The 13,523-nt window shown below is 44.9% G+C and overlaps 2 protein-coding genes across 2 annotated transcripts; one reads left to right on the forward strand and one right to left on the reverse strand.

Moving 5' to 3' along the window:
* Positions 1-367: 367 nt before the first annotated feature.
* Positions 368-5,467, reverse strand: cct4 (chaperonin containing TCP1, subunit 4 (delta)). The gene is made up of 13 exons (XM_010889295.5): positions 5,159-5,467; positions 4,588-4,640; positions 4,399-4,488; positions 4,092-4,200; positions 3,332-3,596; positions 2,637-2,769; positions 2,345-2,484; positions 1,991-2,087; positions 1,773-1,883; positions 1,475-1,605; positions 1,052-1,286; positions 724-837; positions 368-540 (listed from the first exon to the last, which is right to left on the reverse strand). Exons 1-13 carry the CDS (start codon positions 5,280-5,282, stop codon positions 526-528), a joined length of 1,617 nt encoding a protein of 538 aa, XP_010887597.1. The 5' UTR covers positions 5,283-5,467; the 3' UTR covers positions 368-525.
* Positions 5,468-5,754: 287 nt separating this feature from the next.
* Positions 5,755-13,351, forward strand: pus10 (pseudouridine synthase 10). The gene is made up of 18 exons (XM_010889300.5): positions 5,755-5,870; positions 6,413-6,545; positions 6,936-7,202; positions 7,868-7,954; positions 8,438-8,472; positions 8,676-8,790; positions 9,156-9,232; positions 9,361-9,406; positions 9,578-9,642; positions 9,770-9,855; positions 9,943-10,068; positions 10,315-10,371; positions 11,554-11,630; positions 11,712-11,767; positions 11,876-11,993; positions 12,157-12,299; positions 12,546-12,645; positions 12,882-13,351. The coding sequence occupies exons 2-18, from the start codon at positions 6,417-6,419 to the stop codon at positions 12,918-12,920; spliced, it is 1,623 nt and encodes a 540-aa protein (XP_010887602.1). The 5' UTR covers positions 5,755-5,870; positions 6,413-6,416; the 3' UTR covers positions 12,921-13,351.
* The last annotated feature ends 172 nt before the right edge of the window (positions 13,352-13,523 follow it).

Here is a 13,523-nt window from a genome sequence, read left to right on the forward strand (position 1 = left end):
AACATGAAATAAAGTATATACACACAAGTATTTTATTTTTCTCCAAATAATCAATATTTAACATTACACTTGACGAATTAGAAAAATGTATTTGGGTGGTGTTCTCTTGTTAGTCTCTAAACTAATGATGACCCAGTTTGATTTTGTAGGTGTTCAGTGACATTTTATTAGGATCCTGATTAGCCCGATGAGATCATACAATCTACTCAAAACGAGATCAGCTATGCCTGTCAGTCAGGTGGGGTACTGACAAGTAATTGGAGGCCAAATAACAGGCAGGTTAGAGCCTCTGACCAGTAACCAAAAGGTTTCAAGATTGAGAAAACGAACAACTAGTACACACAACAAAAGCACAAGGACATGGAAATGAAGCGTCCAAAAAGACAGGTTTTATTAAATTACGCAACAACTAGAGGTCTTCTGGACATAGAGGTCTTAACAAGCAGATGGTCCTAGGATCCCTGGTGGAACAAGCAGTGCAGTAACAGGTTGGGTTCTTGCTACATTGATAAAACACCCTTCTCCTTATCGGGTGTTAACCTGTAAGACAAAAACATACTTTCACTACTAAGTTAATGCTAAATTGTTACTACTTTTAATCAGTGTGTATTCCAATGTCTAAATGTCCATCTAGGCAGTGTTGTGCCTTAGAAGAAAGGCATGAACATAATGACAAATTCACATAAAACATTATCTCCACAAGAGCGATGTCTGGTTTCTTACCACATCGTCAATCTTGAGAATGCTGCGGACAGTCTCAGTGGCCAGAGTCAAGGCACTGACAGACACCAGTAGAGGCTGAACCACCAGTTCCTCCAGGATGTTGGAAATACCACCCTGAGTGCAGAAATTAGAGTGGGAGGGCAATGGTGAGACATTCAGACTGTAGCACATGGAGATGCAACGCTAACTCACATGAATCCCTTTTCTACAGGTGACATTTACACATCTAGTTTAAACTACCTTCATGTGGATTCTCACAATGACAAAAAAAAAAAACCTAAAATAATAAACCCCCAAATGAATACGTGTAGATGGGGCAGGGCCGTACCTTGCGGACATTGATCCCGGCGGTCTTCTCTCCTTGGGCATGTCTGTTGCGGAGCTCTGTGACGGTGGAGATGGGGTTCAGGCCGGCATTCTCGGCTAGTGTGGATGGCACAACTTCCAGGGCATCAGCGTATGCTCTCACGCAGTACGCCTCCATGCCTGGGAGAGTGCGGGAGTACTCTGCCAGGCGCAGGGCCAGCTCGATCTCGGGGGCACCGCCACCAGCAATCAATGCTCTGGGCAAGAGAGCCAGGGATTAGTCGGGGCAGAGTCACTAGGTACATCTTAGGATTGGCGAGAGTAAACACAGGCATTCACTCCAGCACTACCACCTAGCCCAGGTTTTCCTATCAGTAAGATTTAGGCGATGACGTGAACATCATCTGCTCGGTGTCTGTCAGCCAAACAAGGAATTGAGCAGTACCTCTTCTTGACTAGGCAGCGGATGACACACAGGGCGTCATGGATGGAGCGCTCCGCCTCCTCAATCACCAGCTTGTTGGAGCCGCGCACCACAATGCTCACAGTTTTCCCGGGGCTGGTGCAACCTGTAATCTACGGAGCAAACCAAGCCAGGGAGAACAGTGAGTTCACCTATTAACATTTACATACAGCTAAAAAACACAAAGATCATTATTCAAGGAGGTTGGAAGATGACTTGGCAGACACGTGTCAATGCCTTTGAGATTGAGCGACTCCCTTTAAGTGAATAGGCCATTCACCTTGACCAGCTTGCCAGAGCCATCCAGACTGACTTCTTCTGCCAACTCAGCGGAACCCAGCATCTCCGGAAGGAACTGGTCGATGTGGGCGACTGGCTTGGTGCCAATGGTCTGATGGGGCAGAAAGACATGGGTTGGTGTTGACTTCCACAATGGCTGTTGGCATCATGATGACGAACAATAGAAGACATGTAGAAGCCATTCTGTTTTTGCATTACCTTGCAGATGAATTCAATGTCCTCCCTTTCGATCTCTTTCACCACCATGATCTTCATCTTGTTCAGGAAGTGAAGGGCCAGGTCACTCAGAGCATCCCTGAAGTACAGGATGACTTTTTAAACTATACCCACATCGCTGTGATTCAGCAACCCAGATTGCACAAACATATGCAAAGACTTATCTACCCATCTAATAGACAGGAAACCAAGTAATTCTGGTTCATTCTAAAATGTCCCACTACTGATAACATTTCACAACGCTCATCACATCACACTACACAGGGGACAATATTCGTTGGCAATGACATTTTGGCCAGATGTTTTCCAGTATTGACCTTAGCATGTGGCAGTTACCTGAGGATGGACTTCTGGATGAGCAGGACGTTGCAGCCTGCCTTCTTGATCTGTTTGACCAGGTTGAGGATGTAGGCACGCTCCTCGCGTAGCACACGGTCCATCTGGGCATAGTCAGACACCACTATTTGGTTGTCCATCTGGGGACACACAAACACAGCTTGGAAAACAATAATGGATAATCCAAATAATAAAATGGGTCAAGCAAATTTAAGAAAGGATAAAAATAATAATATTGCATCAGTCAAGGCATTGACGGTTGGTGATTTTAAAAGAGAAAGGTTGTGCTTACATCGGTTTTAGGCGGGGACAGGCAGAACTGGATGAGGCCGATCTTTGCCTTCTCCACACGGGACACACTGGAGTTTACCACCCTCTGGGTCAGCACCAGGCCATCCACCAGCTCGCAGTCATCAATGGTCCCACTGCAGAAAACATGTTTGCTCCAGTTAGCGGTGCTCAAAACATTTGAAGTGTGGATGCCAGTCTTTCCCTTCCATGTGGACTAAGAGTATGAACCCATACAATACAAAAGGGAAGATACTCCTACTCATAAGGAGGTCATTGGTGTGATAGATTGTCAGAAGGTGACTGGCAGTGAAGGCAAAGATGAGCCAAGCTGCTAATTGACCGTATGAGATTAATCTAGCACATCAGACATGTCCAGACCCCCACAGAACGAGAACTGGAGAGTGAAAATGTGCCCTTCCAACTTGTTTATGAAGCCATCAAACCATTAGGTATGACAGTGTCATGACGCTGACAGTAGTAGCCCACAATAAACTGCTGGGCCCTGAAAAATAAGAACCAAATTGGCAAGAACAGCAACCAAAATAATAAGATAACTTGCAAGCATTTTGCAGCAGAAAATAAGTTCTCTTATCCCATGTCCTAATGAAAGAGACCCAGGTTTGACTGGCAGACAACCCAGGCCTGAGCCAATCTTAACCCGGGAGACCCGCAGCCCGTCTCTTCCCGTCTCCTCACCCCAGCTTCTTGACGATGTGGATGTCGTGCAGGTCCACGCCGGTGGCAGTGGCCGGGTCAATGACGTGCATCACCGCGTCCACGCTCATGGGTGCCAGCAGGCTGGAGTACTGAGACACCACCTTGGAGCACAGCGAGGTGGTGGCGCTGTTCAGTAGAGTCTCACGGTCACTCAGCAGCACTGGCTGGCTCATGCCTGTCAGCACCTCCACGCCCTTGTCCACAGCCTTCTGGAAGGACTCTGAGATGGTGGTGGGGTGGATGCCTGGCGGAGAAGCAGAGAAGACGCTTGGGCTCATAAAGCCCTGACGGTTCGGGGGCAGTGACCGGTTTTTAGGGTGAAGGAATGATGGGTTGAAGACACTACATCTGCGAAAACCGGATGTTATTGCGCCACTGCGGTTGGGCGATGCACATTATGTCTAGGGGTTTATAGAGAAAATCCCACATTGGTAACCAAACCTATTCCCAAGAGAGCTACGTTTGCCACTCCACCGAGCTCCTCCATAAACCACAATGTTCTGAAATGGTGCCTGACCCCACCACCACCCCTATGTCTCAATGTCAACCAGAGTTTTTCCAGGTTCGCAGCCGCCTGTTGGAGGAGGGACTGGATACACTGCAGTGTTTCAATACGCTAGAATTGGTTGTCTCTTTCTAAACCGACGTGGCCTGTGGGAGGCCACTGTAAGGTGTTTTGCACTGTGTGGAAGCTTGTTAGATCCATGCATGGAGAACAGGTGTGAATGGCATCCCTTACCCTTCTGCAGCAGTTTGGCACACGCATCCAGCAGCGCACCAGCTATCACCACCACAGAGGTGGTGCCATCACCAGCTTCAATATCCTGGGCTTTGGACAGCTCCACCATCTCAAAGAAAACCGAGAAAAAAAACAGATATTGGTCATCTCAAAAGGATAGGGAGGCAAGAGATGAAAGTATCCGGAAGATGCAAATAAAAAAAAAAGAAATAAAATGTAATAACTTCAATGTAGGTGCCACGCCAGGTGTCAGAGCAGTAATTCATATGTCTTGACCTGGTTGAATACCGCCCTCCCCGAGCCTTACCATCTTAGCTGCAGGGTGAAGCACCTGCATCTGTTTCAGAATGGTGGCTCCGTCATTAGTGATGGTCACGTCACCCTTCCCATCCTGGATCTGCAACAATCAATCCCACTTTAAGTTAGATACCAATGACCAAACACTGAAAGACGGTGACGAGAAGAGAGGTTCTCGTAAATGGTTACTTTTAATTACCATTTTGTCCATGCCCTTAGGGCCCAGGCTGGTTCTGATGCATTCAGCAACAGCTGTCAAACAAAAAATATGTTACTTCCAAAAACAGGACACGCCCCTCTTGCATTAGGATACCTTTTATGGACAATGTTTATTGCTTGACTACTGAGGGGAACAAAAATGACTCCAATAACACACCATATTGGTTATAGAGTAAATACACAGCTTTTCTTAACACTTCCTTTAAGTAATTCTTATTCTTGATGCTAGAGTACAATGGTGATCAAGTGGACACTCAATGGTAGTTAGCCTACTACCTGTACATAGCAAGCACATACGTGTTTGGGGCTGTACGAACGGTGTAATGGACAAATAATGGTTAATGAGGAGTCATGCTAGCTAAATGGGTACCAACTTGTGGCTAACGGTTGGTTGCCCTGCCCTGACTGAGCGAGCAGGAGCATCAATTCATTAGCAAAGGGAGTGTCGCAGCAGTTGATGCTATGGCAACTGAATGGAACAAACACATTTACAGGGGCAATTATTTCTTTGCATCGCTAACAATCAAACAGGAACTACATGTGCACTTTACCTTTCCCTGCGGAGATATTACTGAAACGAATCTGTGCTGGCTTGTCACGGTCCACATATGCACCTCGTCCTTTGTTTTTCATGCCACCATTTGACATCTTTGGAGCAGACATTGGTTCAGGCATCCTTACTTATTTTCGCCGGAATATGTTACTATAATACTTCTGATGGGGACCGATGTACCCCAAAACACAGAAATTATTGCCTGGTGTCAGATGGGTAAAGATTCGGATTTATCTCCCGCTCCGTTAAGAACCTTCCAGAGACACCGGCTGCGACTCTTCTAGGAAAAGGACCCTTCTTTCAGTTGTGAAGGCGCGTGGATATGACGTATTTATTTAGTGGTCTTACAATTTGCCGTGAGAGCTACATGTGTAGAGTTGGTCTAAATAAGGCAAAACTAGTAGATGACTGGGTGCATCAAACTATACATTTACGTGCATTTTTCCGAATTAATTCGTTTACAGTTATATACTAATTATAATATTGTTATACAATTTAAAATACCCTGTGGTGTTCATCAAAACAATCAAACCCGCTCTAATTATTAGGTTAATCTATCTGATTTGACTGGTGCTGTCTATTGTAGATGAGCAGTCTCGCTAGAGCTGCATGCTGGCAGAGAGGAGAAGTGAAGTTACTGAACTGGGTTTTCATTCTATACATGTTTGATTCTCATAGCTACAAATACTGTAATTACTTTGCCATTAAAGGTAAGTTTGCGAGTTGTCGCTTTTAGGTCGAAACCTTGTGCTGATTGGTATTTAAATAATTTGCTATCTAACTAATGACTGTTGTTTAGGTAAGAACGTAGCTACCTAGATCATGCATAACTAGCTGCACATTGTAACATCAATTGCACCGACAATATACAAGCAGTGAGTGTGACCAAATGCTAGGCTGGCAATGTGTACACACAAGCCGCTTTCTATAATATTATACAGTTCTGTAATATACATTCAGTAAACACCATATATATATAATTATATATACTTGAAGTGCGAAGTCTGCGTGCTAGCTTCAACTACCATTGTGTGAAATTTTGGGGCAGCAGATTTTTAGAGCGTTGGACCAGTATGACCAAAATGTTGCTGGTTCAAATTCTTGAGACGAAAATCTGTTTTTCGCACTTGTGCAAGGTGCTTAACACTTGTCTCCTGTGATTTGCACTGTTTACAAATGTCTGCTTATATGTACTGATAATATTAATAATATTACCCAAAATAACTCATTAATCTCTGATGTCTATGTACAGCTGTATGATGTTGCCCCTGAAGGAAAATGATCGACCAATAGTGAAGAAGCTACTGGAAGCTGGGTGTTGTGCCCGCTGTGTCCTGAGGTTCTGCTTCTTGGAGGTGCAGTCAGCTTACCGGCAGCCTTATGAGGTCAGTTAGTACTTTAGCTGCTTCGGTCTGCTACAGGGACAGAGAGACTTCATTAAAGATATATGCGTAATTACCATTGGGTAGCTCCTCCAACATTCTTTGTAGGAAGCCTCTGCTTTAGGCTAGGCTTGAACACCTGTGGCTGAAGCAACTTTGTAGGTAACCTAGCGGTTCTTCAAAATAGTGTTGACCAACTCCAGTACTCAAATGTCTTTGTCGGTGCCCATTTTCGTGATAGCACCGGTCAAACTCACCTGATTCAACCCATTGAGGGCTTGGTGATTACTTGTCAGTTGGGGGTAGTCAAGGACTGGCATTGGGAAACACTCCTTAGGAAGAATTGTGCCGATTAGCTGCAGCTCACCCTGTGTTTGTGTTTGTCATTCTCAGGATACAGCAAAGGAGCTCCTTGCTTTCATCAATGACGAAGAGACAAATGTAACCAAAGATTCAGCAGTGCAGGACCAGCTCACAAAAGACCCCCCAAGTAAGAAAATTAAGCTGGACACGGCCAAGACCGATGTCCAAGCAGAAGGCGACTCCGCTCTGGTCCCCACGGTAACAGAGGAAGGCGGTGCCAGGCTTGTCAAATCGGATGTGTGTGTGGTGTGCCTGGGAGTTCTACAAGAGTTCTGTGATGAAGCTTATGCTACAAAGGTGTGTTTTTTCCCTTTTCATTATTATAATTTGTATTTGTTTTACTCATTTTCTCCCCTATTGTGTTATGTCCAATTTATAATTACAACTTTGTCTTATCTCAAAATCTCTAAAGGAGATTGGTTACACTATGATCAGGGCATACAGTACCAGTCAAAAGTTTGGACACACCTACTCATTCAAGGGTATTTCTTTACTTTTACTGTTTTATACATTGTAAAATAATAGTGTAGACATCAAAACTATGAAATAACACATAGGATCATGTAGCAAGAATACATTTATATTTTTAGATTCTTCCTTCCTTTTCCTTGATGACAGCTTTGCACACTCTTGGCATTCTCTCAACCAGCTTCAGGTGGTAGTCACCTGGAATGCTTTTCAATAAACAGTTGTGCCTTGTTCATTTGTGGAAGACCATCATTATGTCTGTACTGTAGTAGTCCATATTACCGTACAGACAGTCCATATTACTGTACAGACAATCCATATTACAGTACAGACAGTACAATAGGTATGTCCTCACTTTTGACTGGTGCTGTGTATATATCCATTCTGAATCAATGCTCCAGCAGAGTACGCCTGAAATGACACCATGAAGCAAGCCTAGGGCTGAACCAACACTGGAATGGGGGGAATTATTTGCACTCTTTGTTTTTGTGCAGATATCAGAAGTGGTGAAGGCTGAAAATTACCAGTTTGACACAATGGTACTGTCTGTGTCCCTGCCTGCACAGTTGTCAGTCCGAGAGGTCAGTTTTTTATTTTATTTTGGTCCTGCTGGAACACTGTCCAATATATCTCACCAACAAATGTCTGCTTGAAGTCCAGTATTTTTACAAATAGATTGTAATAGTGCAAAATGCTTTAGTCAAAGAAAATATATTTGCCTAAGTGCACTAGCCACAATCAATATAGCCCAATCTATTGCAGTAGTTATCTGTGTTGACCAGTAGAGGGCATAGTTACCACACCGTTAGTGGTGCCACCTGTTTGCTTTTCTGTCTTGGCTAAAGTACCATAGGAACAGCCACTGTTTCTACAGATATGGCAGTCTCATTAGGGTGTGTATGACTAATGCTTGTCAGCTGACAGTGAGTGACTAAGGAGGATTCTGAACATGTATCCTCTCCTCTCTTGCTCTCTCTATTCATTTAAAAAAAAAATTGAAATCGCTCTACTGGGATAATAGTATCAATAAAACATATTTCTTTCTCACTGCAACCCTCTTACAGCACTCTTGTTGGCTGCATGTTAAGAAGGAAGTGAGGTAAGTGGTGTCCATGTACCTCATCTCTTATCTAGATCTCATTGAAGATTCATAAGATCCTAATTCTGAGGTATCTTGACATTATTGCAACATAACATACTACAGGTGTAAATAGTTCTGTGACCATTTATGTCATTATTTTCATCACTATGTCTCCTAATACTTCAGTGATTGTTCATGACTCAAGATGTGTTACCATACAGGAAGAAGTCCATGTTGCTTGATAAGGATGATGTCATCAAGGTGAAGGATGCATTTAAGTGGATAATGCAGGGTCTGGTGTCCAAAGAGCTGGGGGGTGTATCTGTGGTGACCAAGGTCAGTGACCGTTAACCTGGAAGTAGTTAGCCGCCACATAATATGCACGTCTGTTAACATATGCGGATATAGCTTAAAAAAAGAGAGTTTTCATACAGTTACTGTAAAATGTACTACTGTATCCATAACAATCATCTTTTGAGCTAGCCTGGTTTTGGATTTGTTTGTACCATTGCTAAATTAGATTCTGTCCTTAACAAGCTAGACATGACAGGGAGTTTATATGACGACGCAAACAGAATGGCATTGAGGGGTAGTAGCTCTGTTCTCTCGATCAACATATACTTGCAAATTACAAAATGATGTTCATTCTGGAGTAATTTTGTGCGTTTATTCCTGTTCCATTTTCCTCTTTGTTCCAACAGATCAATCGACAAACGGAACAGTTTGAGGTTGGCGTAGGGTTCACGCACCCAGAGACCGACTCCGACTGTCACTTCCTGTAAGTCCTCCAATCACACACTTCCCCAGGAGCGGATTAAGAGATGAAAGGGTGACTGGACTGATTGATTGGATGGTTGATTGATTTGATAGGACAAAAATAAATCGGTACTTATTCCTTACATCCAGGGCCGGCGCCTGTTCAGACTGCTTCAGTCCTACTAAAAACAAAGCGGTGAGTACAGAGGCCAGTTGGAGTTACAGCACGTAACATTTAAGCAAAACGGACAGTATTTCAAATGGTCCGGATGGTTTCAAATTGCTTCGGTTTACCCACGGTGACTTACGGATCATTCTGTGTTTGTCCCTCTGTTTCTGCGTTTCTTCCCTCGAATTCGTCAATCAGAATGTCTTCACAAGAATGGCCGTGGCCAAAGCCATCGGGAAGGTTTCTGACGAGAAGTTTCTAAAGTAGGAGGCCATGTTGTTTTGCCTTTTTGGACTGTTCTGAGAAAAGCCTCATTCTCTGGCTCAACTCTTTTGAGGGAGCCCACGCTCCTAACTTTGTGTTGCTTCCATTTCTTTTGTTTTTCTTTAGAAAGTTTCCCTGTCCACCTACGCGACCAGCCAGCAAATGTGTAGCGCAAGACGTTCAGTGTCTTCACGTGTCTGTTTTTGTTGCGGGTGAGGTTGGTTCTGAAATTAATACCACAGAGAGGCGTCATTTTTGACTGGTCTGACCGGACCCCTTCATATTTGCCTGTTTTTTAGGGAGGTACAACAAGTTTTCCCGCACATTGCCCCAGACCCCCTGGGTGATTGACGGAGAGCGGAGGATGGAGTCCTCGGTGGAGGAGCTGATTGCCGCACCCCTCCTCTCCTCTTTCCGGGCCAAAGGTGAGCACATACTGCACAGCGCTCACTAGGGTACACTGTGGCAAAACATTTTCCAACAAGAAACACTTGGATACAGTCAGGTAGGACCTCTCCCGTTCGAAAACGCTGTCTAACGACTGAACTTGGCAGGCTTCGTAATAGATTATCAAAGGATCCGAAATGATACACTGGTGTAAGAACCGGGTATCTGGAGATCTCAGTCTGGTATCTAATGTCTTGTTCCCTCTTTTCCCTGGGTCTTGGCAGGGTTTAATTTCTCCTCTTCAGGAAGGGAGGATGTGGATGTACGGACACTCGGAAACGGTCAGGCTTGACACATGATATACGCAAAACCATATGTACTCATACCCCAGGACTCTGTCCTCTATCCAGAACATGTACTCATACCCCAGGACTCTGTCCTCTATCCAGAACCCTATGTACTCATACCCCAGGACTCTGTCCTCTATCCAGAACCCTATGTACTCATACCCCAGGACTCTGTCCTCTATCCAGAACCCTATGTACTCATACCCCAGGACTCTGTCCTCTATCCAGAACCCTATGTACTCATACCCCAGGACTCTGTCCTCTATCCAGAACCCTATGTACTCATACCCCAGGACTCTGTCCTCTATCCAGAACCCTATGTACTCATACCCCAGGACTCTGTCCTCTATCCAGAACATGTACTCATACCCCAGGACTCTGTCCTCTATCCAGAACCCTATGTACTCATACCCCAGGACTCTGTCCTCTATCCAGAACCCTATGTACTCATACCCCAGGACTCTGTCCTCTATCCAGAACATGTACTCATACCCCAGGACTCTGTCCTCTATCCAGAACATGTACTCATACCCCAGGACTCTGTCCTCTATCCAGAACATGTACTCATACCCCAGGACTCTGTCCTCTATCCAGAACATGTACTCATACCCCAGGACTCTGTCCTCTATCCAGAACCCTATGTACTCATACCCCAGGACTCTGTCCTCTATCCAGAACCCTATGTACTCATACCCCAGGACTCTGTCCTCTATCCAGAACCCTATGTACTCATACCCCAGGACTCTGTCCTCTATCCAGAACATGTACTCATACCCCAGGACTCTGTCCTCAATCCAGAACATGTACTCATACCCCAGGACTCTGTCCTCTATCCAGAACATGTACTCATACCCCAGGACTCTGTCCTCTATCCAGAACATGTACTCATACCCCAGGACTCTGTCCTCTATCCAGAACATGTACTCATACCCCAGGACTCTGTCCTCTATCCAGAACATGTACTCATACCCCAGGACTCTGTCCTCTATCCAGAACATGTACTCATACCCCAGGACTCTGTCCTCTATCCAGAACATGTACTCATACCCCAGGACTCTGTCCTCTATCCAGAACATGTACTCATACCCCAGGACTCTGTCCTCTATCCAGAACATGTACTCATACCCCTGGCCTTGTGTGTGTCAGCCTGAGTTGTAACAGAGGGTTTCTGTTCAGGTCGCCCGTTTGCACTGGAGCTGCTGAATCCTCACAGGGCCAGATTCAATAAGGCAGAGATCCGGCAACTGCAGGAGGTACAAAAACTCAACATCTATGCAGGGTCTCACACACACACACAGAGGTGTTGACCAGAGCACTGTCATTTCCTCCCGCAGACCATTAACCAGTCCTCAGACAAAATCAGAGTCAGAGATTTGCAGATCGTAAGCAGGTGAGCAATGCAATGGGAAAACAGGGCTACATTCTGAGGGTTTCTTTAGATCAAAGTAGAATGCTGACGTGTGTGTGTGTGTGTGTGTGTGTGTGTGTGTGTGTGTAGAGATGCAATGGGTCACATGAAGGAGGGTGAGGAGGACAAGACCAAGTCGTACAGTGCCCTCATATGGACCCAGAAAGCCATCGACAAAGATGACATCACATTCTTAGAGGAAACCAAAGTGAGTGGTACAGTGGTATCAATAAAGGCACCACATATGGGATTTCACCCCTATGTGGAATATGGGTGGATAAAAAAAAACATAGCTACCTGTGTTTCCTTATCTATGGTTTTGACCATTCAATGAAAGCTATATTAGGTTGATAACCTCTGGCCGCTTATAGGAGTTGAAGCTAGCACAGAAGACGCCGCTGAGGGTGTTGCACCGCAGGCCGCTAACCGTCCGGGAGCGCGTTATCCACACCATGAGCACGCGTTTCCTGGACGCGCATCACTTCCACCTGGTGCTGCGCACGCAGGCAGGGACGTATCCTTTGTACTGAGAAGCAGGACAGTGACACACAAACACTAGAAACTTATCCTGGAACCTTCCACACACTCCGTTACACACACCAGGAGATGTCCCTACCATAATATCATCATACGCAAGACATGTTGTCTGTAGCATTTTGTGTTGGGCTCCTTCACTGTAAAAAGATACCTACTTCAACTTTATTGTCCAAAACGTAATGCATGGGTCACTCAGTGTTACTTCTTTAATAGCTGTTCCCAGTTACATCAAGGAGTTTGTCCACGGAGACTTCGGTCGCACAAAGCCCAACCTGTGTGACCTGCTGAAGACTGATACAGATATCCTCGAACTGGACGTTGAGGTCGGTGTTCGAGCTAAATTGTTCTGTTTTTTTATTTTATTTTTTACGTGATCGATTCATTAAAAGAGCAAGACACTGATGTGAAATGTATCTTTTAAAGGTATAGTTATTTTACACATATGCAATATTTACTGTCAAGAACGATAAGAGAACACAATTCCTGAACTGACGGAACATGGCGTTTAATCTGCCGGTGGCACACTGACACAGGTTTTTGTTTTCTGTGTGTTCCTCAGTCTGTCGATGTGGACTGGCCACCTCCCGTCCCAGAGTGAGCCTCACCTCCCTGGAGCTGTTGTTGTGATCTAAACCGTCATCTGTTGGCTGCCTATTTCATTCCGTCAACTCAGTCCGTTTAGTTCCGTTTCCCTGTGTGATACGCAGAGTGTCAATGTTTTTTGTTTGATTTAATGGAGGCCAACTCTGGTTATGATGAAGTGAACCCCTTCAGCCCCCTGGGTGAGCTTAAGGCCTTGAGCCAACCTCAACGGCTTGGAGAGCCACAGCTGAGTTGTAGCAGCAATGGGAAGGTGGATGGATATGGAGTGATGGAACAGAACTACAATCCAAGGACAAACTACAGGAAGAGAAATGCCTACCATCTGAAGAAAAGTGAAAGGACTCACATTACAGGAGGCAAAATCCCACAAGACGATGTTTCTAACTGTGACAGACTTAAGCCCCCTATTAAAATCTGGTTCTGATATGTCTGTTGTCCTGATCTTTTCCAAATAATGTTTGTGCCTACATTTTTACATGATTTAATGATTCCTTGTGACCTAGTCTTAAGTAGAAACGGACAAATGTGAATGAGGGACATTGAGGTAAACATGGAGGTAAACTGGGCTTTTGTTAGCGTCCTTGTGGATTTGTGTGGT

The sequence above is a fragment of the Esox lucius genome, chromosome 9, assembly GCF_011004845.1.
Source record: "Esox lucius isolate fEsoLuc1 chromosome 9, fEsoLuc1.pri, whole genome shotgun sequence".
Classification (NCBI taxonomy): domain Eukaryota; kingdom Metazoa; phylum Chordata; class Actinopteri; order Esociformes; family Esocidae; genus Esox; species Esox lucius.